Source organism: Propithecus coquereli, unplaced genomic scaffold, assembly GCF_000956105.1.
Source record: "Propithecus coquereli isolate 6110/MARCELLA unplaced genomic scaffold, Pcoq_1.0 Scaffold154, whole genome shotgun sequence".
In the NCBI taxonomy this organism is placed as follows: domain Eukaryota; kingdom Metazoa; phylum Chordata; class Mammalia; order Primates; family Indriidae; genus Propithecus; species Propithecus coquereli.
In genome coordinates, this window is record NW_012139858.1 from 510,831 (window position 1) to 536,654 (window position 25,824).

The 25,824-nt window shown below is 41.7% G+C and overlaps 1 protein-coding gene across 1 annotated transcript in view; it reads left to right on the plus strand.

Annotated features, from left to right (window-relative positions):
* Positions 1-1,232: 1,232 nt before the first annotated feature.
* AGXT2 (alanine--glyoxylate aminotransferase 2) overlaps positions 1,233-25,824 on the plus strand; it is a gene marked incomplete at its 5' end in the record, with an annotated part of 32,199 nt that continues 7,607 nt past the window's right edge. The window contains 11 exons of the mRNA XM_012640502.1: positions 1,233-1,328; positions 2,535-2,719; positions 5,738-5,861; positions 7,169-7,263; positions 8,885-8,978; positions 9,627-9,720; positions 14,731-14,831; positions 15,398-15,490; positions 19,448-19,580; positions 20,968-21,059; positions 22,564-22,713. Of these exons, the coding sequence (XP_012495956.1) occupies positions 1,233-1,328; positions 2,535-2,719; positions 5,738-5,861; positions 7,169-7,263; positions 8,885-8,978; positions 9,627-9,720; positions 14,731-14,831; positions 15,398-15,490; positions 19,448-19,580; positions 20,968-21,059; positions 22,564-22,713 (1,257 nt within the window). The remainder of the gene's footprint in view (positions 1,329-2,534; positions 2,720-5,737; positions 5,862-7,168; positions 7,264-8,884; positions 8,979-9,626; positions 9,721-14,730; positions 14,832-15,397; positions 15,491-19,447; positions 19,581-20,967; positions 21,060-22,563; positions 22,714-25,824) is intronic.

Genomic DNA, 25,824 nt, shown 5'->3' on the forward strand with positions numbered 1-25,824 from the left:
TTTAAAGTAAGAGCAAATTAATGACATTAGTGATAATTTAGAGCAGAAAAATGAATGGGATCTCTTTGAAAGAAGATATATTCAGAGCTGTTACTTTCCAACTTTAAAACAGAATTGATCATTATGATCCAATTTAAAAACACAATTGATCATTATGTTTCTCAGGACTATGATTTCATAGCCACACAGAACGCCAACATTTCATTCACACCTTCAACCCTTCATGCTGAATAAGAGACATCATTTCCTTAGTTCCTTCCACCTGTACAATCATTTTGATGTTGACCTTAATCTTCAAAACCAGAAGCATTCTTTTCCAAGAGTACTCTGAAGGTCTCTGGAGACCTCTTCCAGCTCTGACGTTCTGATTCCATTATTCAATCCGTTGCTATAGAGAGGCCAAAGTCTGCGCTGGCAGAGAAGGGAAAAGGTGGCAGATGAATGAGTGAAAAAGATGGTTAGGAGTCAGAAACTTGGAGTTTTGTTCTTGTTCTTCAGAGAACTAGCTTGGTGACTTAAATTATTAATAATTTACCACCTTAGGGCTGATTTCATCATCTATACAATAAGCATTTTGACACACACCAAAAAATCTAAGGTCCCTCCTAGCACCAAATGTTTAATGATTGTGGTTCAGCTTCTCTCTCTGCTTTGTCATGGTCTTGTGTTGGCTGCCTTTGTTTTGGGGGGAGGTTTTATCTTCCAGATCTATTTGTATGTATTTTTAATACAGTACATTGCCTAACACCTATCTCTCCTCATTCCTTGCAAAATTAATTCCATATATGTTGAGAGCCAACCATGTACAGGCACTGGCTATGCACGAGGATCAGGCACTAGGCAGCCCAGACCCTAGAAAGCACCTCCATTAGCAAAAAGGATGGACTCCATCAGCACACTGCATTGGTAGAAGTTTTGTCCACTGAAGAGAGAATCGATATGGCAGGAGTAACATGGGCCATTTACCTGGACTGAGCTTCCCAAGCTTGTGAGGGACTGCAGTAGATTTTTTTTTCTGGACTAGATTCAAGAGGAACTATCTTTTTTTTTTTCCCCTTCATAAAATGTGTTATTGAGATATTCAGTTTTTATATCTGAATCGAAGCTTATTAATAAAATGATTTTTAAAAACTAAGAAATAAAATCACCCAAGCATTTTAATTCAGGTAACTACAGGTGATTTTCACAAACAGACCTATGCCAGGGTCAGTGGAGGATCCTAACTCACTTCACTTTCAGTAGGTGCTTCCTGGACATCAGTAACCAAGCTCAGTCTTCATACCAAACCCAGAATGCCTCCGTGTGACTTCACGCCTGAAAGATACCAGGTAAGATTTGGGGCTTTAGGAAAATCCAAAGAGGTACTTTCTTTTGGGAAGTCTGAATTATTTCTTAGAATCAACAATAAGTGGGGGTATACTTTAAAATAACTAAACAAGTGGAATTGGAATGTTCCCAACACAAAGAAATGTTAAATGCCTGAAGTGATGGATACCCCAATCACCTTGATTTGATTAATTCACATTGTTTGCCTGTATCAAAACATCACATGTACCCTATAAAGACATACAACTATTATGTACCCATAATAATTAAAAATTTAAAAAAGAATGACCCACAAATGGCCCTGCTTGCCACTAAGCTATCCCATCCCAGATAGTCTATCCTCTAAGTCATTTAATACTGGTGTAAGAATTGGTGTGCATGTGCGAGAGAGAGAAAGAGAGGACGATAAAGACCATGCATGACAATGTAAGTATGTCAGGGAAATACCTGCATCACAAATGCATTGGCACACATTTGCTTTAAAAAAAAAAAAACGCTGTTCCCTTTTTGACTGATTCTTGTAGCAATGCATGATCTGACCTGCCTGAGTCCTCCATCCCAAAATTATAAAGTTATTTTTTTGTTCTCAGGCTAATAAAAAGCAGACTGGCACTCTCTCGTGCGCTCTCTCCCCCTCCCCCTCACACACACATACACACACACACACACACACACACACACACACACAATAACTGCTTTATTCTACTTGCAGGTTAGAAATTGTAGAATCAACAGAGAGTCAAGAGGGACCCACAAAGAAGGGAAGGATGGAAGAGAGATTTTGTAATTGGAGACACAAACATCACCAGCACTTTATTTTTTAAAAAACCATAACAAAAACAACTTATTAGTTCAGACTAATTACTTATTAGTTTGGATATTTGCTTCCAAAATCCATTTTTTAATATGTAAAATCAATTCAAAGCCAAGGCTTTCCATTGAGAGGTAGAAACTCCAGCCCCTTTCTTCGTATCTGATCTAGAAAGGGCCTGAAAGGCTGCAAATAATAATTTCCCCTCCTTAGGAGGAAGGGCTTTAACTCCCTGCAAGGAGGGAGGTGGGTGAGTACACCCACCTGTGAGCCTCTCTGGGGCAGCGTCGCCCTGGGCAGTTCACTAGAGAGACTAGGCCTGTTAAACTGACTGCTGACGACCTAGTAAGAAATGTAGAGTTACGGAAAAGGGATTTAAAATCTTGTTTGTCTACAGTCCCTTGCCTACGACCGTGTCCTGGAGATCCACCAGCAACATCTCTCTCCTATGGCAACAGCGTACTTCCAGAAGCCCTTGCTGCTCCACCAGGGGCGCATGGAGTGGCTATTTGATTCTGAGGGAAACAGATACCTGGATTTCTTTTCCGGAATTGTCACTGTCAGTGTCGGTCACTGCCACCCGTGAGTATCCTTAAAATCCCAGGATTTTAATTCCAGAAGAATATATGGAAAAGAATCATGTTAGTGACTCAGAACCCCTGATTCATTTACCCCAGTTAAAAAATGTCTGTTACAGATTGTGGCTGACATACTCCCCGCTATTTCCTGAGTATAAAATCTTGACCCTGTACTTTTTCTTTCCTTGACAATGCAGGAGTTTGTCGTCCTGATCGTACATGCACTGTGGCATGTACCATGTGGCCAGAGTGCTGCTGTGCGCACTTCTCATGAGCAACAGCCTCCTGAAGAGAGGGATGCAGGGACAGAAGCGAAAGGCGGGTGGCTCCCAGAGAAACAGGGGGCAGATATATGGGATAAGGGATGATGAGAGAGGAGAAGTAATTTCTAGCCTGACAATCTTCTTCGTGGACCCTGAGAGATGCAAGAGGAAAAAAGTATGATAGAGACAGACACAATCCCACAATCCTGGAAATTTACTTGGAAATGTATTGATCCATTAATTTTCAAATTGTCCACAGTATCGATCATCAACTCACCTGCACAAACGCCCTTTGGCGGGTTCTCCTGTGGTTCTTTTGGTTTCTGCGCAGCCATCTCATTTTCTTTAATAATCTGACCAATAAAACTCAAACTAAGTGGGAAGAAAATAAATCAGCAAGTCTAAAACAAATTGGATAGATTTGGGCCCTGCTGTCAAAGCAGGAGGTAGAGTCAGGAGGTGGGGAGGGAGTGCCTCAGGCCCTGCCCTCCTTTCTTCCTCCCCTGGCCTTCTCTTACCCCCGCTGTCTCCGTCTCCGGAGACACTAGTCCCGTGCAAGGTCCCAAGGAGCATCGAAAATAAATTTCAGATTATTTCAATTTCAAACATAGGATGAACAGCCCGGGCGCGGTGGCTCACGCCTGTAATCCTAGCTCTCTGGGAGGCCGAGGCGGGCGGATTGTTTGAGCTCAGGAGTTCGAAACCAGCCTGAGCAAGAGTGAGACCCCGTCTCTACTAAAAATAGAAAGAAATTAATCGGACAACTAAAAATATATAGAAAAAATTAGCCGGGCATGGTGGCGCATGCCTGTAGTCCCAGCTACTCGAGAGGCTGAGGCAGTAGGATCACTTCAGCCCAGGAGTGTGAGGTTGCTGTGAGCTAGGCTGATGCCACGGCACTCACTCTAGCCAGGGCAACAAAGTGAGACTTTGTCTAAAAAAAAAAAAAAAAAACATAGGATGAACAAACATAAGAGAAGCAAGGAGAAATGGAGTAGAGAATGATTTTAAACGCTGTCATTGAATCCTCCCAGTAACATGTCACACTGCCCCCGTTAAGAGATCACTCGCGCTGGCTTTCACTATCTCAGTCCTTCTCCTGATCTCCATCTGTCCCCGGGACTCTGGGTGTCCCAGCTCCCTCCTTAGCCCACACCTTTTCTCTCTTGACCACTTTCCTCCCTTACATCCCACCATAGCATGGTTGCCACCCACCTCCCCCGCTACTCATCTGGTTACTTTCAACAGCATTGCCCAACTCCACATCATCTTCAGGCTTGGCCCCCCGCCAAGCTACAATAACACCTCTAACGACCCAGAGAGGGCGGTCAGATGCCCTGTATCTCCCACTGCCATCTAGGACGCCCCTTGCCCTGTGACATTCCACCATCAGCTCAACTTCAACATTTCCACGACTAAATCTGTCATCTCCACAAAACTGTTTCTGTTCATGTGTGCATTGCTTCAAAGAGCACATATGAACCTCCTAGGCTGGGAAGTCCTCTGCTAAAACCTGGGGAGTTGGACAACTGGCCACAGTTCTCAACTAATCCTGGCGTCCCCCAGTATTCCAGACAAGAATGTTGAAGTCATCTTTGACTCTTCCTCGCTTTCGTTTCCTATAGCCAACCTGATGCCAAAGTCCAGTTTCCCTTCCACCAAAATGCCCCCCTTGCTAGCCCCTCTCCCACTAATTCCCACTAATACCAGTCTCCTCCCATACCTGGAAGGCCACCATGTCCACCTCGCTTGTCTGCATTACCAGGCTTCCTTCCCCATCCCACGCCTCATGTGGTTCTCAGACATATTTTGCTCAACATGCTTTTGTGAAGCATCTCTCCTTTTTAAGAGTTTGCTGATACTCCACAATTTTCCAAAGTGGGCTTCACAGAACACTATCACAAGAGCATTCCCACAGAAAAGGGTCCTGTGAGGAAATAAGTTTGGGAAACACTTTAAACTATATCTCCCTGCTGGAGAGAAACAGTGTACGTCAGCCTACTAAAAGTACTAACAAGTCCTGGAGTAAAGAAATCTGTTTGATCTGGTACTTTTCAAAATTATTTACCCACTGAACTGATTTTTTTTTGGTGCAAAAGATATTAATAACAAACAGAATTGCTGCGTAACAAACTTTAGCAATTGCTGTCTTTTGGATCAAGCTCAAACATCTCGGGCTGGCTTTTTAAGGCCCTCCCAGTCGGGTCCCACATATCTATCTACACTTAATTTCCATTATTCCTCAGTATGAACCTTCAATCCTTCAAAGGCTGTGGCTTCATAGTTACAAAATGTTCATCAACACTGACCCAGATACTGGAATTTTCTTTGAGGGAAAAACTATTGATCTTATATACATGTGCTTGATGAATTTACAATTCTTTAGAAAAACAAAGTGAGAAGATACTCAGGCTTATAGCCAATCACCTCTATTTTCCAGTGTTCAAAGGATGGTCAATAAAAAAAAAAAAAGCATAGTTAGAAGAAATTTCAAGCCCAAAGTCCCTCCTAAACTAGGCATTTCCCTTTTAAAATCCCTTTGAACCCTTTTCTCAGTGAGGAATTCATTACCTTTTGAGGCAACACATCCCATTGCTGGACACGTCTAGTGGTTAGAAGAGATTTTTCTGATGTGTGGATGAAATCTGCCTCTTGAAACTCTGAGAGAAAGCCATGTGTTTGCGTTCAATGGCCAGTGCGTGTGTTGGAGGGACGCGCCCGAGGGCGGTTCGGATAACTCTGCTCCTCTGCTCATGCAGGAAGGTAAACGCAGTGGCACAGAAGCAGCTTGGCCGCCTGTGGCACATCAGCACTCTCTTCTTCCACCCTCCAATGCACGAATATGCAGAGAAGCTTTCAGCACTTCTTCCTGAGCCTCTGAAGGTAAGATCGATGTTCCCAGCTCAAAGGGACAAGAGACTCATGATTCCAGGGGAGTTGCCCTAGGAAGCAGGAATATGGGCAGAGACTTTTATCTGTGCATTGTGCACCCATAGCAGTGAGCTGATAGCTACATCTGAAAGCAATCAGATAGAAGAAGGGAATTTATGAATTGCTGGTGAAACAAATCAAGGTTCACTTGTGTCATTTCTTAGCCTCTGCCTCTTCTCGGTCGTTCTCCTCACCACGTCTTTGCAGAAATCACTTACCAAGAGCCCCAGACCTCCTGATGGTCTCATCTATGCCCTCAAGAAATTTCTTATCTCTTTACTTCATAGTCTGTCTGCAAAGTCATTTGCATTTCTTCTTTTACAAAGAGTGGAGCCTTTTCTTTTTCATAAATGCCAATTCTGTTCATTTGGTCTAAAATACACTTAGATATTTTTTGTTAAATGAGATTTTTTTGCATTTGAAAAATGACTGAGTTTTTAAACGGAACTGAAATGGTAAAATGTCGGCCACAATTTGCATTTAGGCATTAAATGAATTAATATATATGAAGAACCCAGAACAGTGCCCATTATCTGGCATTAACTGCTCTTATTTTACTATGTTATCTATATTATCGAGATACACTATTTACTATATTATCTAGAATAGATGAAGAAACTTGGAATAGCTGCAACCTGAGTCCAGCCCCAGATGTTCATGGAAGACAGAAGCAGGGAAGTCAGCAAAGTCATAAACACATTCCTCCCAGCCCCAGAGTCTAGAGGACACAGTTCCCTTTAGTTCTCCCCATTCTTTTGTTCAGGCTGAGCTGCATTTTTTGTTTGTTGGCTTGTTTTTCAACATTCGCACACACAGCAAAGTCAGGCAGGGACAAGCCCCAGGGCCAGGGGTCCTGCCGCATCCCCAGCCTTCAGAATCAGGTGGGGTAGATTAGGTTCAGGAGCTGAGACCCAGTCCTCGGTCCTCAGGCTGTTTAACCACTAACCACAGGGTGCCCCTCAGCAAGTCTCCCAACCTTAGCATTTTGCAGAATATCAAATAAAACAAATGAAAGCCCAGAATGTCTCACAGCTGAGACAATCTCTCAGCCATTTTTGCACGTGTAGCACTTCACAGTGGCTCAATGAAGGAGGAGCCATAGAATTCACAGAATGATGAAGCTAAGTAAGCCACATTGGCCTCATGGGAACTCTCCTTAATAATCAGACCTGGGGCACACATTTTGAGCAATTTTGAATGAATTAGGTACTAAGGAAATAAATTAAAGCATGAGTCCATGTATCTTCTGTCCTCTCCAGGTCATCTTCTTGACGAACAGTGGCTCAGAAGCCAATGACCTGGCTATGCTGATGGCCAGAGCACACTCAAACAACTTGGACATCATTTCCTTCAGGTAATCATGCCCTGGAATATTCGACTTCGGTAACATTGACTTACCCCAATCCTAAATGTGTGCCTTTAAATTGTAGCATGGAGGGGAAGAGGAGCTTTCCAAGGGGTATTTTCCTAATATTAAGTTTTAGGGCAGGATCAGTCAAATGAATTTTATGACTGGATAGCCCCATCCAAATTGACCTGTCCAAGAGAGTGGGCCCTGACTGGCCACAAAAAACTTGGAGTTCTTGTTATGTCATAGATCTTCCTATGGACTTAAGGAGGAGGTCACATGACAATGTTTTGACCATGAAGGTGTGGTAGGGACTACAAGATATGCCAAATGTGAAATGACTGCTCTACATCCACAGAGCATCAAGGCTCTGCCATATGGCACTGGCACATTTTAATTTCTGCTCTGACAAGGAGCCATGTATTTATTCCATAGTGCCAGCTGCACCCATTTTTGGCCTTTTATTCTCTTTAAGTTCAGAGGATGCATGTATAACCCTGTATATTTCTGCTTCTTTAGATGACTTTTGAGAACTGATAATTGAATAGATTATTAAGCCCTTGAAGGCTATATTAGCATTAAAAATATTAGAGAACTAAGAATTTTGCTCACAGTTGCCTCTCTTGGGTAATTTTATACAGCACATTTAAACAGACTCTTGTAAGTTTTATGTAAAAGACAGGAGTGACTTAGAGTAAAAGTTGATGGAATGAAGAAACAGCCCCATTTTTTAATCTGTCTGGCCATGGTTTCTGTCTAAATTCAAAAGATTTTATTTCATCCTTGTTACAGCACATCTAATATTGCACATTCCATATCAAATCAACATGCAGTTATTACAGGTGTTAGTAAACATTTTCTATCAAAGAAATGTGGCAATAAAGAATAGTGATTGATGTTTTGCCTAAATAACACTCCAGAATACGTAAGCCCAGATAAGTATTGATCTGTTCAAAGCAGTCATGGTATGACGAGCGTTCAACACATGTTGTGTCTCCTCTTCCAAATTATATGACCATTCTTTTGAATAGTCTTTTGAATAGTTCTAAATCCTTAAGGGTGATTTTGATTTGGGAAATTGCCAAAACTCATTTGAAACCAAGACTGGTGAGTGATCAGGATGATTTATACTAAAGATAACTGTTTCGGGTTCAAAAGAAACAAAACCCATGTTTCTTATAAGCCAAATAAGGTGGCTTATGAGGCACTTGAGGAGTCCCTAAAGATGGTGAACAACAGCTACATCATAGGAAAAAATATTTGGCTTCTCAAGGTGACTACCTTGAAGACTAGTACTTATTGAACGTGTTATTTCTGACATGTTGCTAAGAGATGAGTCTCATTACTTCAGAATGATGGGGTAGGGTAGATCCTAAGGTCAGAGTTCCAGGCCAGATGATCTCCAATTTCACAATTCAAATTTCACAATTTCACAATTTCAAATCTATGATACCAGTAGAAAAGAAATAAGTACATTCACCTGACACAGGCTTAGAAGAGTTTTTAGAAACCAGCGGAATTGAATGCCTTCATGAATTTTCCCTTTTGTCCTACTCAGTGGTCCATAGGTCAGCGACCAAAGAAGAATGAACTTAACCCCATTCTCCTGCTGTTTTTTTCTCTGCAGAGGAGCATACCACGGATGCAGTCCTTACACACTTGGTTTGACAAACGTAGGGATCTTCAAGATGGAACTCCCCGGTGGGATGGGGTGCCAATCAGTGAGTTTTTGGATTTTTCTCTTGTTTCTTTAAAGTCTGCTGGGTACACGGAATTGATCAGGTTTTCCTGACATTAGGATTTAGAAATTAACATAAAGCCTGTCATTAATCAGAGGTTCAATTTGACTCAATTGAATTGAAGACCATTGGGGAAAATGTTTCTAGAAAAGGCTTCAGAGTCTGAGTAATAATTAATGATAGGGTTTTTAAAACTTACGTTGCTTTTAAATGAAACCAAGTAAAGTGCAAAGTTCTGAGAACCTTGAATGCACAGAATTTCTATAGAGTCATCATTGTACTCACCTTCTGTTCTCACTTGCTGTACCCACCTTTCCAGCATCAGAATCAGATACCTAATTATTCTTCTTCTTTCAGATGCCCTTATCCACCAAACCCTTGAACAAGTTGTTTCTGGGCTAACACCGAAATCAGTTTCCTTTGTACAGTGCCCAGATAACTGATTTCTAAGAAAAAAATTATCTCTTCAAAGCAGAATATTAGATTTGCATCCTAAGCAGGAGAAGAGGGGAGGGAGGAATCTCAAGACTAAATTAAGAAGCCCTCTTGAGTTGACTGCTGCCATATGCTCCCACACATTGGCTGGCTTGTGTCCATGTGTTACCAAACTCCTTCTTTTGTCATTTGCAGACAATGTGCCCAGATGTTTTTCGTGGCCCTTGGGGTGGAAGCCACTGTCGAGATTCTCCAGTGCAAACAATTAGGAAATGCAGCTGTGCACCAGGTCTGACTGGGCAGGGAGGGAGGGACAGAGGGGGAGGTCAGAGACATCAGGAACATGGATAAAGGCAGAACCATCCCTGCGTGAACAATTGAATTTGAAAAAAACGAGAAAAAGAAAAGCCAAAGGAAGCAAAACTAGGAAGTAGCCAAGTGACCCCTGGTTGAATCAACACTTCTCATGCCCACTATCATTTCATTCTCAGACCATCCTTCTGGCCACGCAGGAAAAGCACCTCAGGCTATCGGAGCTAAGCTAAAAAACAGACTATCATCTGGTATTTAATTAAAAGAGCTCAATTAGCAGTAGCTCTGATATCAATTTTATAAGAAAACAAGATGGGTGGGATAATTTACCAATTCCCAATGGAAAGAGGAAGGATAGAAATAAATACTTTTGGGAATCTCAAAACTCCAGTCAAAAAGTTCTCCAGGGACTCAGAAAGCCAGCCAAATGACAGCGTCTGTCACAACCTAAGGCCACCATCCCTGAAGGCTGCTGACAACTGTAAAAGTTTTACAGACATTCCCACAAGGAAAACTTCTGTGTATCAGTCATGTTTTTATTTGCATTCTTTACCTATGCTTAACATGGGGAAGAGGAGGCATGGAAACGTCATCTGTTCCCTGCCAATCAGCAAGCCCTGCTGCAGAGTTGTCATCATAACACAGGACCTTTTGAAAAGCTGCCCCTAAGTAGTTCTGAAGGAAAAAACTAAAAGCTCCAGCCGAAAGGGTTTTAATGGAATAGTATGAGTCACTGGGTTGAGAGGAAGAATTCAGAATGGAAGTCTTAAAAATCAGCTCTGAAAGGAAGAAAATTCACAATCTTAAAATTCTGATGAGATAATAGCAAAATGGAGGTAGAAAGATGAAAGACAAGCATTGGAACAAGACAAGCTGTCACGGTCATAGAATTTAAAACCAGAAGGAAGTTTAAAGCTATAATTCAAACTCTCCATCAGGGATGAGAGGGCTAGGATTTGATCCCAGGTCTTCTGCCTCCAAAGCCAGTGTTCCCAATACCTAGGACCGCCCTACTTCACCCTGACATGCCATCAGAATGAATTCAAGCTGAAAAGCAACTCCTGCTCCGATGGCCAGGATCGAGGAGATGCATGAGGTCAGAAGGTCTGGATTCCACTCCCAGCCCTGCCATGATTCCGCTATGAGCAAAAGCTCCACCTTCTGCTTCTCTTTTCTCATTTCTAAAACAAAGACAGCAATACCTGGCCCCCACAACCCCCTCTCAATGCTTCATGAGATCAAGGAGAGAGAGCTTTGTGTAGAGGAAGGCAGATTACAGCAATGCCCAGCAAAGCCAAATCTGAGTATCATAAGTGTATGGCATCAAGAACTAAAATCACTTGAAGGCACCTCTCGGGCCTCTGTCTGACTGCAAACCTCCAGCACAGGGGCTAGTAGACAAAAGCACTCAAGAGATGGTCACTTCCTTCCCTCCCTGCTATGTGCCCCTCTCCCTCCATCCTCTCTTCTTCCTCCCTCTTTGAGGACTTCTCTGCCTTAGACCAACTTGAAAATGCCAGAACCCCATGGTCGTCTCTCTAGTGGCATTTGGAAGCTAAATAGTAGTGGCAGACACACATTTCTGCTCCTCTGAACTGTTGTCTTTGGCATATCTGAAGTCAGCTGTTTTCTTAACTCACATCTTTAAGAGACAAGACTGGTTATCATATCTTTAAACAGGGTTGGAATACAAAAAAGGACTCCTGCCTCCTCCGGTGCCTTTAGGCCCTGAGAAGTATCTGATCCTTGCTATAAAATGGGTAAATTCATATATGTTTACCCAAGCAGCCCAACATGTAAAGTACTTTGAACACAGATGGTTCCAGTTCTCAGTTCCTCTTAGGTTCATTCACTGGGTGCACAGTTAACCAACTGTGGAAGGGGGATTTTTCCACCTCAGAATTATGTCATCACTCCCAGCATAGGCAGGGGGGTATTTTGTGAGTCTAGCAGAGATGCTTATATGGTAGATTTCATTGTCTTACTCCATCCATCTCCCCAGGAATTTTTCTTCCCAGGCCCTGAATTTCAGATGTAACCCATGAAGAGGTTCACTTCTCATTGCCCCAAATCTGTTACCAATCATGTTATTCTTCTCCTTTTGGAAAGGAAAGTTTTCTTTTTCTTAAATGTTGTTTTTCTTTCTTAGCTCCTCACTCTGCTTAACTCTTTCTGCACCACCAGCTGAAATAAACTTTTCCATAGCCACTCTGTTGTATCCAGCAGAGCACCAGCTCTCTACCCACTTTGGGGTTGTCATGGAGACACCAATGCAGTGTGTCTCTCTGCAGAGGTGGCCTGACCCGCAGTTACAGCAACCAGCCAGTGAAGCAAGCGTGAAATCAGGGGAAAAGCTCATCACAGTAAATGGCCCTCTCCTTGCTGAACATGTGGACAGATGGGCGAGAAAATCCTGAAAGGTCTAGCATAGGTTCAAGCATAACCTTTTGGTTTGGTTTTGTCAAAATTTAAACCACTGGAGTTATTTTGTGTCACTCTTTAATTTCACTAGTTAAAAATGAGCCTGTTAAACTTCCAAAGTATGCCTTTCAAACATGTCTGATCCATTCTTTAGGGTCATTTCAGGCCATTTTCTCTTTCTTTCCTAATTAAAATAGGGAATTTCAATCTTCAGAGGCATAGATTTATTTGTCTACTATATTCTTCCCATTGAAACAGCATAAGTGATGCTAAAACCGTACTTTCTGGGTTTGATATCTTTGTTATTACTTTCTTTCTCATCCCCTCGACCTACAACCTACAACTAACCACAGATATCAGGAATCTCTGTCAGTCAAGCTTCCTCCAATATCACGTGTAACCTAAAAAGATGTTTGGGGCCAGGTAGTGTTTTTTGCATTTTTTAATGAAGAATTGAAGTATAAAACATATGTGTGCTTCAGTTGGGATGGTGATATTGCTGAAGGTTTCTATTCCCTATGTCTAGCCTCCAGGAGACAGGGTTAAATCTGTGTCTCTAGGCAAGTGTCGGGATGGCAGGTGGTAACTCCCCTCCCAGACCACTTTCACTGTCACTGGGGCTGGGGCTTCCCATCCCATCCACATCTTCCTCTGCATTCCTTCTGCTGTTCATGGATATGGGCTTAAGTACAGAGACTGGGTGGTGCTGTTGAGAACCAAATTACAGGTGTGGATAAAAATTCTGAAGGTTGGCCGGGCGCGGTGGCTCACGCCTGTAATCCTAGCACTCTGGGAGGCCGAGGCGGGCGGATTGTTTGAGCTCAGGAGTTCGAAACCAGCCTGAGCAAGAGCGAGACCCCATCTCTACTAAAAATAGAAAGAAATTGATTGGACAACTAAAAATATATAGAAAAAATTATCCAGGCATGGTGGCACATACCTGTAGTCCCAGCTACTCGGGAGGCTGAGGCAGAGGGATTGCTTGAGCCCAGGAGTGTGAGGTTGCTGTGAGCTAGGCTGATGCCATGGCACTCACTCTTGCCCAGGCAAAAGAGTGAGACTCTGTCTCAAAAAAAAAAAAAAAATTCTGAAGGTTGGGTCATATATGGATGCTGTTGGCCTAGGACCTTGGGTATTCCAGAATAGAAGGCTTCTTTACTCTTGCTGGTCCTGCTTCCTTGGTGGTTCCTACTTCCAATTTTGACACACATGTGGAGGCTTCTGGAGCTTGGGCAAGCCTCCTGAGCATCTCTGGGAGGAACCACCACTGAAAATTTGAACTCCAGGCTGGCCCTACAAGGCTGTGCATTCTGAACTCACTACCTCAAGCTGATAATTTGGTGGAATCTTAGACTGGTAACACTCTATGGGCCTGGGAGCTGCAGATGCAAATATGCTCTGGAGGAACCTACCTCATTTAGGCCTCAAAGAAGTCTCACAAATGAAATTCCAAGGAAATTAAGCCACTCCTAGTCAAACCTAACGAACAAACAAGGAAACAGAACTCCACAATCAAGAAAAAGACCCATAAGGATTTCAAACAATAGAATTATCGGATAGACTATAAAATGAATATGTTTAATACATTTAAAGAAAATCAACTATAAGCTTAAAAATAAATGCAGGGAATAAGAAACTATAAAGAATGGCACAGCAAGTTTCAAAAACAAATATATCGTCTAGTAATAAAAAATAATTGAAATTTAAAACTCAGCAGGTACATTTATCGGCAGGTAGAAAAAATAGAATTAATGTATTTAATATTAAAGACAGATCATTTGAATTAGGATACTTTACTCCGTTTCCCTATAAGAAAGACTTGGAAGTGAAATTGCTCAATGTCTCACACCAGCCACAATTTCTACTGTTTATTGCCCTCTTAATTCATTAAACATTTACTGAGCACCTACAACATACCAGACAGTTTGGCCACAGACATTCCAAAACTGAACAAGACATAGTTCCTGCCCACAAAAGCTCTCGGTTAAAGGGAGAAAGACCTAGAAAAACAAGCACAGGTCCAAGTGCCAAGGGCTGCAATGGATGAAAATTACCTGGCTCTAGCACATTCCTCTTTAGTCTGAATTCTATTTCTTCTACAAACATATTTACTAACTCTAAAGATGGAGATACTTTGTAGCTTTAAAATTGCACATCAGATTAAATGGCAATAAAAGGTAATAATAGAGTTATTTTCAAATAGATTAAATTACTCCAATTACTTTTGAATGAAACCCACTAGTTTGGGAGGATGGGTATCCTTAGATGAAACATCTATCTATTCCAGACTCAATGACATTTTGGGCATTTCTTCCCCAGATGGAAATGATTGAAGTGGTTTATTTATGCCCCCATGACTATCCTAATGTCCCTCCTTGAACCAAAGTACAAGTTGTTTGGACAGAATGTTCCCCTTCAGCAATGCATATCCTTCTCTCCTAGTTTACTATATTCTGAGGTCTCTAATCAACTTACTCATCTTGTTTTCTATTCTTTTTCCTGTGCTTTTCCTCATGCTTCTGGATGTCATTCTCACAGCTCAAATGCTGTGGTTCATTTTTTGCAGACTGCTGCCAAGCTAAAGACCAGTATATTGAACAGTTCAAAGATACTCTGAACACTTCTGTAGCCAAGTCACTTGCTGGGTTTTTTGCAGAACCAATTCAAGTAAGTACATGAACCTTAAACAAAATTGAGCTGAATCTTCAATTATCAGAGAGTTTCAATTCATGCATTCTAGATAATTCCAGATTAATTAAGTGTTCATTGCTGTGTTCCTCTCCAAATTCAATTCATTCTTCTGGTCTCCTTGAAAAAAAACAAAAGGCCCTGATTTTCAATTTAACTTTAAAAAACCCTCGCTTCCATTCCCACATGGACAAGATAGGTAGACGAAACTACTGAATGCCTTAAATTCTTAAGAAAAGGAAACCCCAGGAAAGTTTAGCTGCTTAATGCTCACACTCTCAGGGGGAGTCTTTCTTTAATCTTACCAAGTCCCCTTATTGTACTGTTTTCTAATCTCAGAAAAGAATAAATATTTGCATCCTTTTTCCAGAAGTCATGACATAAGAATAATGGCCCTTCTTTCACCCATAGTTGAAACCATTCTGCAGACTGTTTTTAGAATTACTGGTTTTACTATCATGATAATGATGCTTTTGTTTTTTAATATGATACTTTGAAAAGACTTGTGCTGTTATTATAGGTCTTCTTGGTTTGGTGTTTTGCAGGGTGTGAATGGAGTTGTCCAGTACCCAAAGGGGTTTCTAAAGGAAGCCTTCAAGCTGGTGCGAGAGAGGGGAGGCGTGTGCATTGCAGATGAAGTGAGTGGCCATGAAATGTTGCAATTTAGTGCAAGGGAACAGGAAAAGTACAGACCAAACCCTCTTCTGTATTCCAGGCAAAAAGCATCTAGTGTATGAATTCTGAAGTGTGGCTATAAATTAATGAAGCTTTTGCTAGTTGGCTGTTTGGTTAGTACACTAGCTAGTCAGCTTAACAAGTACATCAGAACTTAAATATCCAAACCGATGCCTAGCAAATAAGTTGCTAACAGGCACAGGTGACACTACCACTACTCAACATATTTTTTACCTTCCTTTCTGGGGATTGCCTCAGGGACAGCTGAGAAACCACATAGAAAATTTAATCTCATAACCAAGTTTTCATCTTAATTTTTGCCAAAATTGTATTAGGTAACTTGGAAGCATATACTTTTCTGACAAACCTTGCCTGGAAATGATATTTTAAAAATAATAATAGTAATTTGGCCTCTAAAGTAGAGGAGTGCTACTATTGCCGTATTTGGAAATAGTTCTTAAAAAACTGTTAAGTAGCTTGAGTTGAGGCAGCATTGTTGAAATAAACACACAATACCTGCCAAGGGGACTACTTTGAAGGAAATAAAATTCAGTGGCTGTATGAGCTCTAGCCTGTGTGTTTTTAAAAGAGGTCAATTTACTTATAATTACACCTTATATTAGAACGTATCAAAGAAAGCCTTTGTCTACTGAAAATAGCTATGGAGATCAAAAGACCAGTGGATGGTCACAAGGGCCTTAGAAATCTTCCTGGCTCATTGCTGGGTGACCTATGATTATTGTAGACAGGTGGTTAGACCTACCAGTGTTACAGCCCAACCAGGTTCATTGCCCGCTGCTCAAGAGGAAGCCAGTACACTGAGACAGCAGGGGCTACAGCAGAGAAAGAGCTCAATAACATAGGTGCCATGCGAGGAGATGGGAAGAAGTTCTCAAATCCATCTCCTCGAAAATTTGGGAAAAAGAGTTTTTAAAAATAGTTTGGTGGCAAAAGGCTAGGTAATTGGGTCTGTTAATTGGCTGGGTTCAGGCCAGAATCATAGGGGGTGTAGAAATTGTCTTCTTTGCTGAGTTGGTTCTTGGGTGGGGGGTCACAGTACCAGCTGAGTCAATTCCTCTGTGTGGGCCGCTGGTCTGGGTGGCTCAGCTGTTCCACCAGAATGCAGGGCCTGGAAGATATCTCAAAAATTAGCCTTAGGTTTCGCGAGGATGATGCTATCCATGGGAGCAATGAAGAAAGGTAAGAATCTTCGTGACCATCAGCGTTATGACTCCTGAGTAGCAAGCAATTATAGGAAAGCAAGCTAGGGAATAGTGGCTGGTTATATACATATTTCCCTTTCCTCAGTTCCCACCTTGGGCCCCTTATTAATTTTATAAAGAGCCTGTAAGTATGTTTCCTACCTGTTTCAGTCCTGCCATCTTTACCTGAACAATTTTTCTCCACTAAAAATTCCCCACAGCTGACGCTGGGCTGCCCTCTCAGCAGAAATTTTGCAGTTTCTTCACACACGGCCAGGTCTCTGTTCTGCCCGGGGTGCACTTGACCCCTGCATGAGGCTCAGGCTGGCTTCTTCCTGCCATGCCCATCCTCCTGTCCCCAACCTGCCGGCAAACTAATCAAAGTCCTAGCTGAAGAAAATCAATCTGCCATTTAAAAAGATGAAAAATATATTCAGTCAGTTTAAAATTAGCCACATCAGTGAAGAGGATAAACTTTGGCCTTGGAATCAGCACATTGTGAAGCTGCTACAGTCCAACTAACTAGAGGAAAAGTAGGATGAATTCAAAGAAAGATGAATTTCAGAATTTTCTAAGATATGTGATTTTATGACTCCCAAAAATGTCATTGGAACCTCTCTAACACAGGGTAACCTTAAGAAGGACGGTCCAAATGACTAGGTAAAGATAAGAATTTTCTGAGCGTTTACTGTGCGTCTCACTGTTTGTAATTCTTTGTGTGTATTAGCTCAGTTAATACCTATAACAATTCTATAAGATATGCCCCATTGTCATTACTTCCATTTTACAGATCAGCAAATTTAAGTCCAAGATGGTTAAGTCACCTGTCAGGGTCATGTAGTTAGTAGGGATAGATCCGGGACTCAAACTCAGGCTCCCAAAACCACATGACTAACCATTGTACCAAACTGCCCCTCTTAGATGACAGAATGCAATCCTGCCATTGAATGCTCTTACCCAAGTCATCTTAATTAACCATCACGCATTCTTTTTTTTAAAATGAGGAATTTGGAATCAAAGATAGAAAATTGGCAGCCTCTGGGATCATACTGGGCAGCCAGTCTATGCTGGTCTGGCATAGACTAATTTTGAATTTGTAATTGGCTGTGTTTAGACAGGGCGTGTACACCCACAGTCCCCATGTCTGCTCACTGTCATGACCCAGTCCGCTTCTCCCCCTAACATGTGCCCCTCATCCCAGTTTATGGACCGTAGAATGATCCATCTCTGACCTACTGTAAGAGTCAATGAAACTGATGCTTCCTAGGTGACTCAGCATGGTTTACTGTCCTACATAATTTCATGCATTGCCCAAGAAATCTGATTTGTCACCATTTATACCATTTAGTTATGGCACTTAGACAGATGCAGTGAAAAGGGAAGATGGGCAGGAAGACAAAAATAGATGAGTTTTCCAATAGCAATTCCCCACATTATCTTATCTGGGCAAATCAACCGGCTTGCCCAGAGGCCCATAACTAGGAAGTAGGAGACCCAGGATTCAAGCCCAGGTCTGTCCAATTCCGACGTCTAAGCCCTTCTCCTAGATTGGTCACTGTCATCTAATTCTAACCCTTGGAATCTGCCCTTGCTGCAGCAGCCTAGGGAAAATGAGAAGGGAGTCTGAGAAGGAAACTTGCCCTTCTAAGTGCATTTTAGAAACAGCATCAAGTTCCCAGGCCATCATCCCCGCCCTGCATCAGGTGGATGTGTAGAGAGAGACAGACAGATGAAGAAACTAAGATCCCGAAAGAGATCAAGGAGACTTCTCCAAGGACAGAAATGTGCGTGGACATGTCTGTGTGGCTCTATTCAGTTAGGCGCTTCTGCCACTCCTTCACTCATTCAACAAACACTCACTACAGGTCCACTTTGTGTCAGGCTCTCTGCTAGGTGTCGTGGACAGAGGAATGACACACGCACATTGTGATGACAGCCCATGGTGAAAGCTTCCGATGGCAACGTGCCCAGAGTACCTCTCGAGGGAGCCCTACTAGCGCTGAGGAAATACTTCCTAGACCAACTGATGACAAAGTCATGTTTCAAAGGACAGAAGAAGTTAGTGAGATGAAGAAGCAGGAAGAGGGTCTTCTAGAGAAAGGGAACAACAGGCACACACACAAAAAAAACCTAAGGTCAACTTTTAGTCCAAATCACCACAATTTCTAGATTAGAGAAGTTCAACTGGCTCAGCTGGGTCTTCCTTGCAATGCAGTTCTCAGGGAAAGGAGGGCACCCCTGGGAAGAGGATGACATCTGTCTGGGCTACGGCAAGTGCCTGAGCTCCAGCTCCTGTTTCTTTCAGCCTGGGGCAGACTTAGCTTGTCCACTTCTCCGCCTTGCTGCCTTACATACAGGGGATGCTTATTAAAGATTGTTAATCATAACAATCCCTTTCCCATGCTTTATTTATATGACCCTCACAGAGCCTTGGAATGTATTGTTATTAGTATTTCTACTTACCAGGTGAGTTAACAGAGGTTTAAAGGATTTAAGAAACAATTCCAGAATCACACAAAGCTAGTAAATGGCTTTTGATGCCTAAAAGCTCAAATGAAGCACTTTGTTCATGATACTGCAGGATGGCGAGGATGATGGCTGACGATGACGATGTTGAGGAAGAGGAGGAGGAAGAGGAAAAGGAGGACACAGAAGAGAACAGAGAGAAAACAGCATTTCTTGAAAGATTTCCAATGGTTTTGAATTTGTTTTCCTCAGGTGCAGACAGGATTTGGAAGGCTGGGTTCTCACTTCTGGGGCTTCCAAACCCATGACGTCCTGCCTGACATTGTCACCATGGCTAAAGGGATTGGGAATGGCTTTCCCATGGCAGCAGTTGTGACGACTCCAGGTAAGACCTATGGGCAATTTGTGTTTGTTTCTGGGCCCCCTGCATTGGCTGTGGCATAAAATACACGTGCTGGAACTTTTATGGGTTGGAGGGACAGGGACAGGAACTACATGATGCATTTCCCAAGCAAATAAAAAATAGAAACAGCCTGTCTGCCAGATTGTGGAACAGATCAAAGAAAGCCAGCCCTTTCTGATCTTGCTGTAGGGCAGACTACTTCTCCCATCCCCACAACGAAATGCAGGGTTCCACCACACGGATGAGGTATAGGAAAATATAGTACAAAACCAACTCCGAAATTTCGAAAGGAATCGTATTCTTGAAAAAGACTTTCTTGGTCTTGCTGGACCAATAAGCTATAGATTCAAGGTCCCCAGTGACAGATTTCTCATCAACAACACAGCCAAATACAGTAATATTTCACTGATCCAGAACATTCTATGAAATGAACATGAGAATTAGCTGTCTTTTCCATTTTAGTGAGGTTTGACAGAAATTTTTTATGAATCATTTATTTTTGAAAATCTTAAAATTATTTTGTTTGTTTTTCCCACCAATACTAAGCACACTGCAGAGGTCTAATTAAATACCTTGTAGATATCTCAGTGTTTTTATTAAATGAATAAAGGTACAAAAAAGTGGATGAAAAAGTGAAGTATAATGAACTGAACATGTACTGACCCTGAAACAATCCAGAAATTATGTAACTAAATCCTTGATATGAGATTGTTTTCTTGACATTTCCTTTTTAGTCTGGAGTAGAACTCAGAAAAAAAAGGTTTAGCTAATTGAAGGTTCCATGTAAATTTCCATAATCAAAATTTAAGGTATTTCCCAATTCATACAACACATTAAAGATTTTTTTCTCTAGTAGGAAACAGGAAACACATTAAAGATTTTATCAAACTTCTCATCAAGTAAATAAGCTATTTTTCCTTATCCATGGTAGTCAGCTCTGGCTGATAAAACAAGAAACCACAGATTGGGTAGCCTAAATAATACACACGTATTTTCTGACAGTTCTGGGGCTGGAAGTCTGAGATCCAGGTGCCAGCAGGGTTGGTTTCTGGCAAGACCTCTCCTTTGGGCTTGCGGATGGCCACCTTCTGGCTGTGGCCTTTCCTCTGTGTGCACAAGGGGGAGGGGGAAAGGGAGGGGGAAAAAGGGGAAGCTCTGACATCTCTTCCTCTTCTTATAAGGAGACCAGTCCTATTGGATTAGGCCCCACCCTTATGACCTCATTTAACCTTGATTACCTCCCTAAAGGCACTGTCTCCAAATACAGTCACATTCAGGGTTAGGATTTCAACATATACATTTCAAGGAGAAACTTTAGTCCATAATATCCATTATCACTCTTGACTCACTTTAATTTTTCTCCCCCTAGAGATTGCCAAGTCTTTGGCTAAACGTTTTCTTCACATCAACACCTTTGGAGGGAACCCCGTGGCCTGTGCCATTGGATCTGCGGTGCTTGAGGTTGGTTCCAGCAGCCACATTAACATCACTCATTTCACCAAACGACTATTCCAAAACCACACCCACGTTATCATATTGCATTATTAAAGTGGAAAGCTAATTAATAATGTATCCATTTAACCTAGATTTCCAGTTATTATTCTGCCTTCCCTCTTTTGTAAGACCTGCTTTGGATCCTTGAAGTATTGAGTAAGAAATAATACATAATAAACCTCACATGTATAGGAAATACAAGAATTCCCCTAGCCAGATGGTAGCACTTGAATTTCTTTGCTATGTACTATCTTTGTTTTTAGCTTAATTTTGGCCCTGTCTTCTGTGTTTTTTTCTTCCTTCCTTTTGTTGTACTATCAGAAATTGAATGACAAAGAAGAGACTTGGTTCTATCTGATTACAACAAGGTAATTCAGCTATTGTGAGCAACTGTTCGGCCCTACTGCATTGATTTAGCCTGGGGTCTCATCTGTTGAAAAAGATCTTTTTTTAAATGTTCTTGCTAATATGCATAATAGCATTTGCTTATATAACACATTTCTAGAAGAATGTCCTAGAAATTAATAGCAGTGGTTGTTTGTGGGAAGGAAAACTTGGTGGCCAAGGACTGAGTTAAGCAGGAGTCATTCTGCTGTGTACACTTTTATACTTGCTGATATTTGAACCATGAACATGATTTATTTATTCAAAAAAATTAAATGTAAAAATATTTTTAAATAAATATAAATAAGTAAAAGCTGTCCTTACTAATTAGTTATCTCCAAATATGATCAAATCATGAGATACGAAAGTGTGGGTGGGAATGTGTCATCTATTTCATTTTGTAGACATTGCCAACTTTTTCTTTTAAGTGCTGGGTGACCTCAACCAATTTAGATGGTAGAGAAGATTTAAGAGAACAAATAGGTCTTAAAAACATCAAGGTTTGCCTGGGGTCACGCAATTATTGTAAGCTAAATATAAATGTAGTATATTTGATGTGTCTTGTCAAGAATCACAAGTGTCTGTGGTGAATAGAACTTAGATGAAAATGTTTTTGTGTCTTCAGGTTCTTGGGCTCTGGGCTCAGCTAAAGAGGCTGGGCCCCAAACTGGGGTGCTAGGGCTATGACAGCCTCTGTCTTGGTTCCTAAGGTCATGGTCCTCCAGTAGGGAAAGCACCTGTGATATTTCGTTCCTCAGAGTATTCATCTTACTCACGCTATATTCCAGTTCTCAGCAAAACCTGGCAATAGTGGAAGTGCATGGAGACACACTCTCTACTCTTTCCTAAATTCTTACCCACCCCTGTCGGTCCTAGTATGGGGCAGGGGGAATCCCCTATACTAGGACTTTTCTTCTCCTTAAAATAAATCTTTCTGTAGTCCATGGTGTGGCCACACTAGACTTTGTCCTGGGTTCTTTTTGGTCAAGTTACTGTAAATAAGGTCATGTACAATTACCTCCCCACACTTGTCGGTCAATCTTAGAACTTTGGCCATGTAAGGTCATCTGAGGCTTTCTCTCAACAGGTGATTAAAGAAGAAAATCTACAGGAAAACAGTCAAGAAGTTGGTACCTACATGTTACTGAAGTTTGCTAAGCTGCGGGATGAGTTCGAAATTATTGGAGACATCCGAGGCAAAGGCCTCATGATAGGGATAGAAATGGTGCAGGATAAGGTAGGTTTGATCTGCCACTCCCTCTACAGGATAAGGTAGGTTTGATCTGCCACTCCCTCTACAGCTGCTTTGGGCCAGCCGAGATTAAAGTAGGAAGCATCAGCTGAAAGCTCACTTCATTCATTCTCTGGGAGACAGCGCGCACAGCCAGCAAGATTCCCCAAAGTCCTTAGGAGATGAGTAGAGAATGTTGAGTAGGACCAAAATGCTAGCAGATTGTCAAGGATTCTAAAAGGGTGAGGCAGAGCATTTGAAAAAGGGAGCTGCTATTATCCTTGCCAGACTAGGCAAAGAGCATAGGCAATGATGAAACACTTAGAAATATGGGAAGAGAGGAAATTATTTGGGGAGGGACAGGTAAAGTAAGGAGAAAGGGCCAGAAGAAGGTTGTGATGAAGATTTGGGGTGAGGATGTTCAGAATATATTGGGTTTTGTGTTTGTTTGCATGCTCGCTTGCTTGCTTGTGAGTGGGTTTCAATCTCTCAAGCAACCAAGGAGGAATATTATTGCTCACTGAGACCTCAAACTCAACATGATGACAATTGAACTTAGCATTTTCTCCAAAACCAGCTGTTCCTCCCAAGATTGTGGTTTCTGTTTCTCACCCTCCACCATTCTCGCAGCTACCCAGCCTAATACCTCACGACAATCTGTGACTGTTCCTCTTCCCTTATGTCTGATGGCAAGTCTTACTGATCCCTTCTCTACCGTGTCTCCAAATCCTTCCCTTTGTTTCTGCTGCTGCCCCTATAGTCCATGCCAGTAGCAAATAGTACCTGGACTCCATAAAAACAGAGCCTGAGGAGAGCAGCAGCAGGAGGATCTTGGTGTGGGGAGGCAGTCAGACTAAGCTTGCAGCCCTCACTCTTGTCCACTGGGATCCGGCTTTCCTGGAGTGACTGATTGCTATTTGCTCTTACCACACCATCCCCTTGAGAGGGATTGCTGCTCGATTCCTCTAATACGCAGTCCAGACATGGATATAAGACTCTTTCATTAATACCACATGGCAGAGCCAGTACAAAGCTGGAATGTTTAAATAAGATTTGAAATCTAAGGGAAAATAAAGAGTAATATGAGACTAGGGCCTCCAGCTCACAAGTCCTAATGTACTTACCTTAAGCTTGTGGCCTGGTACGGGGGTTGTTGTAAGGCTCAGAAGAGTCCATCCTAGTCTTCACCCCAGGACCTCCCTCAAAGATATCTCTGCTCATCAAAGTCTAGGCCCAGAGAGGAGTGCCCATGAGAGAGGAAGAGTTCCTCCCTTTCCCCTATTCCAAACCCAGCATCTGTGTGCTCAAAGTCATATGAACAAAGATGTTCATCAGAACTTTATTTGTCATAGTAAAACACCGGAATCCTCCCAAATGGCCATTGATGCAGAACAAGCTAAATTATGGCACATCCTACTACAATGGCATCGATACGTAGTTGACATGTGAAGATGTGCAAGCTATATTGCGGAAAAATAAAACAGGTTATAAAATAGTATCTACAGAAGGAGCTCTTTTTCTCTTCGCTCTGCCATTTGTTAGTTATAAGCACAGGCTCTGAGGGCAGACCACCCAGATTTAAATTCCAGCTCCTCTACCTGCTAATTCTACTCACTGTTCCCTCAATGCCATTCACTGTCCTACATGCAAATGACACCCAAGCTTTTCTTCAAACACGGAACACAGTACTCTCCTCTCTGGCTCTACCTATGAAAGTCCTGGTCTGTTTTAAGATCCAGAGCTTCATTGTACCCCCTCCTTAATGCTTGCCTTTGCTTCTCCCCCATCCAAGGCTCCACCCTTCAGAGAATCCCTCTAGTACTCACTGTCAAAGGAGTTCCCTTGAAAAGATCTTTTCCACTATCTTAGTCCATTTAGGCTGCTATAAAAAAATTCCATAGATTGGGTATCTTAAAAATAATAAAAATTTATTTCTCATAGTTCTGGAGGCAAGGCAGTCCAAGGTCAAGGTATGGGCAGATTCGATGTCTGATGGGGGGCCACTTCCTGGTTCGTAGATCGCGCCTTCTTGCTGTGTCCTCACATGGAGAAAGGGGCAGGGGAGCTTTTGGGTGTTTCTTTTATAAAGGCACGAATCCCATTCATGAGGGCTCCACTTTCATGACCTCATCACCTCCCATAGACCCCACCTCCATTACCATCACATTAAGGGTTACATCTCAACATATGAATTTTGAGGATAGCAGGAACACAAACATTCAGTCTGTGGCATCCACCACAGACTCTTGACTCAGTTTTTATGTGTAAATATCTTATTTTCCTAAATAAATTGTACACCTTTGAGGCCAGGAAACATACATGTGGTAAGTGCTTTATTCTTGTTGATTGATTTTAGGCCCTTTCAACACTTAGACCATGTTCATGTAACTATAACAGCTGAGAACTTTGCTACACTGCTATTCAACATAACTCAAGATAAGTACTCCCATACTCTGTTGGTGAGGAGCTACAGCCCTTTGGACAGCAATTTGTCTGAATCTATCGAAATTTTAAATGTCTATGCATTTTTACCTGGCTATTCCATTTCCAGAAATGTGTACTAAAGAAATACTCACAAAAGTGTGTGAATATATATATATATATTAAACAGGGATGTTTGTAGCATTGTTTATAATCATGAAAAATTGGAAACAACCTAAGTGCCCAACAATAGGAGATTGAACAAATTACTGCAATGAAATACTATGTAAACTTAAGAAGATAAGGTCCAAATATACTGACATGGAATGATATCCAAAATACACTGTAAATTATTAAAAGAAAATTGCAGAACATTATAAAATATGACTTACTTTTTAAAAACATGCATACAGATGTATTTGCATGCATAGAAAAAGTGTCCGGTTCACACCAAATTGTTGATGGGAGGTGTCCCTAGGAGGAGAATGGGGGAGGGGACATTTTCTGTTTTTACTTTATGCACTGCTGTATCATTTGAATTTTTTTCTGATAATCTTGGACTACTTTTATAACTTTTTAAATGCAGATTCACCAAAAAAAGAAAAAACCAAAAAAGATAAACACAAAACTACATTATACACCCAACGAGAAGTCTAATTACCAACATGACCACTTCATTATCAAGCGGTTGGGACA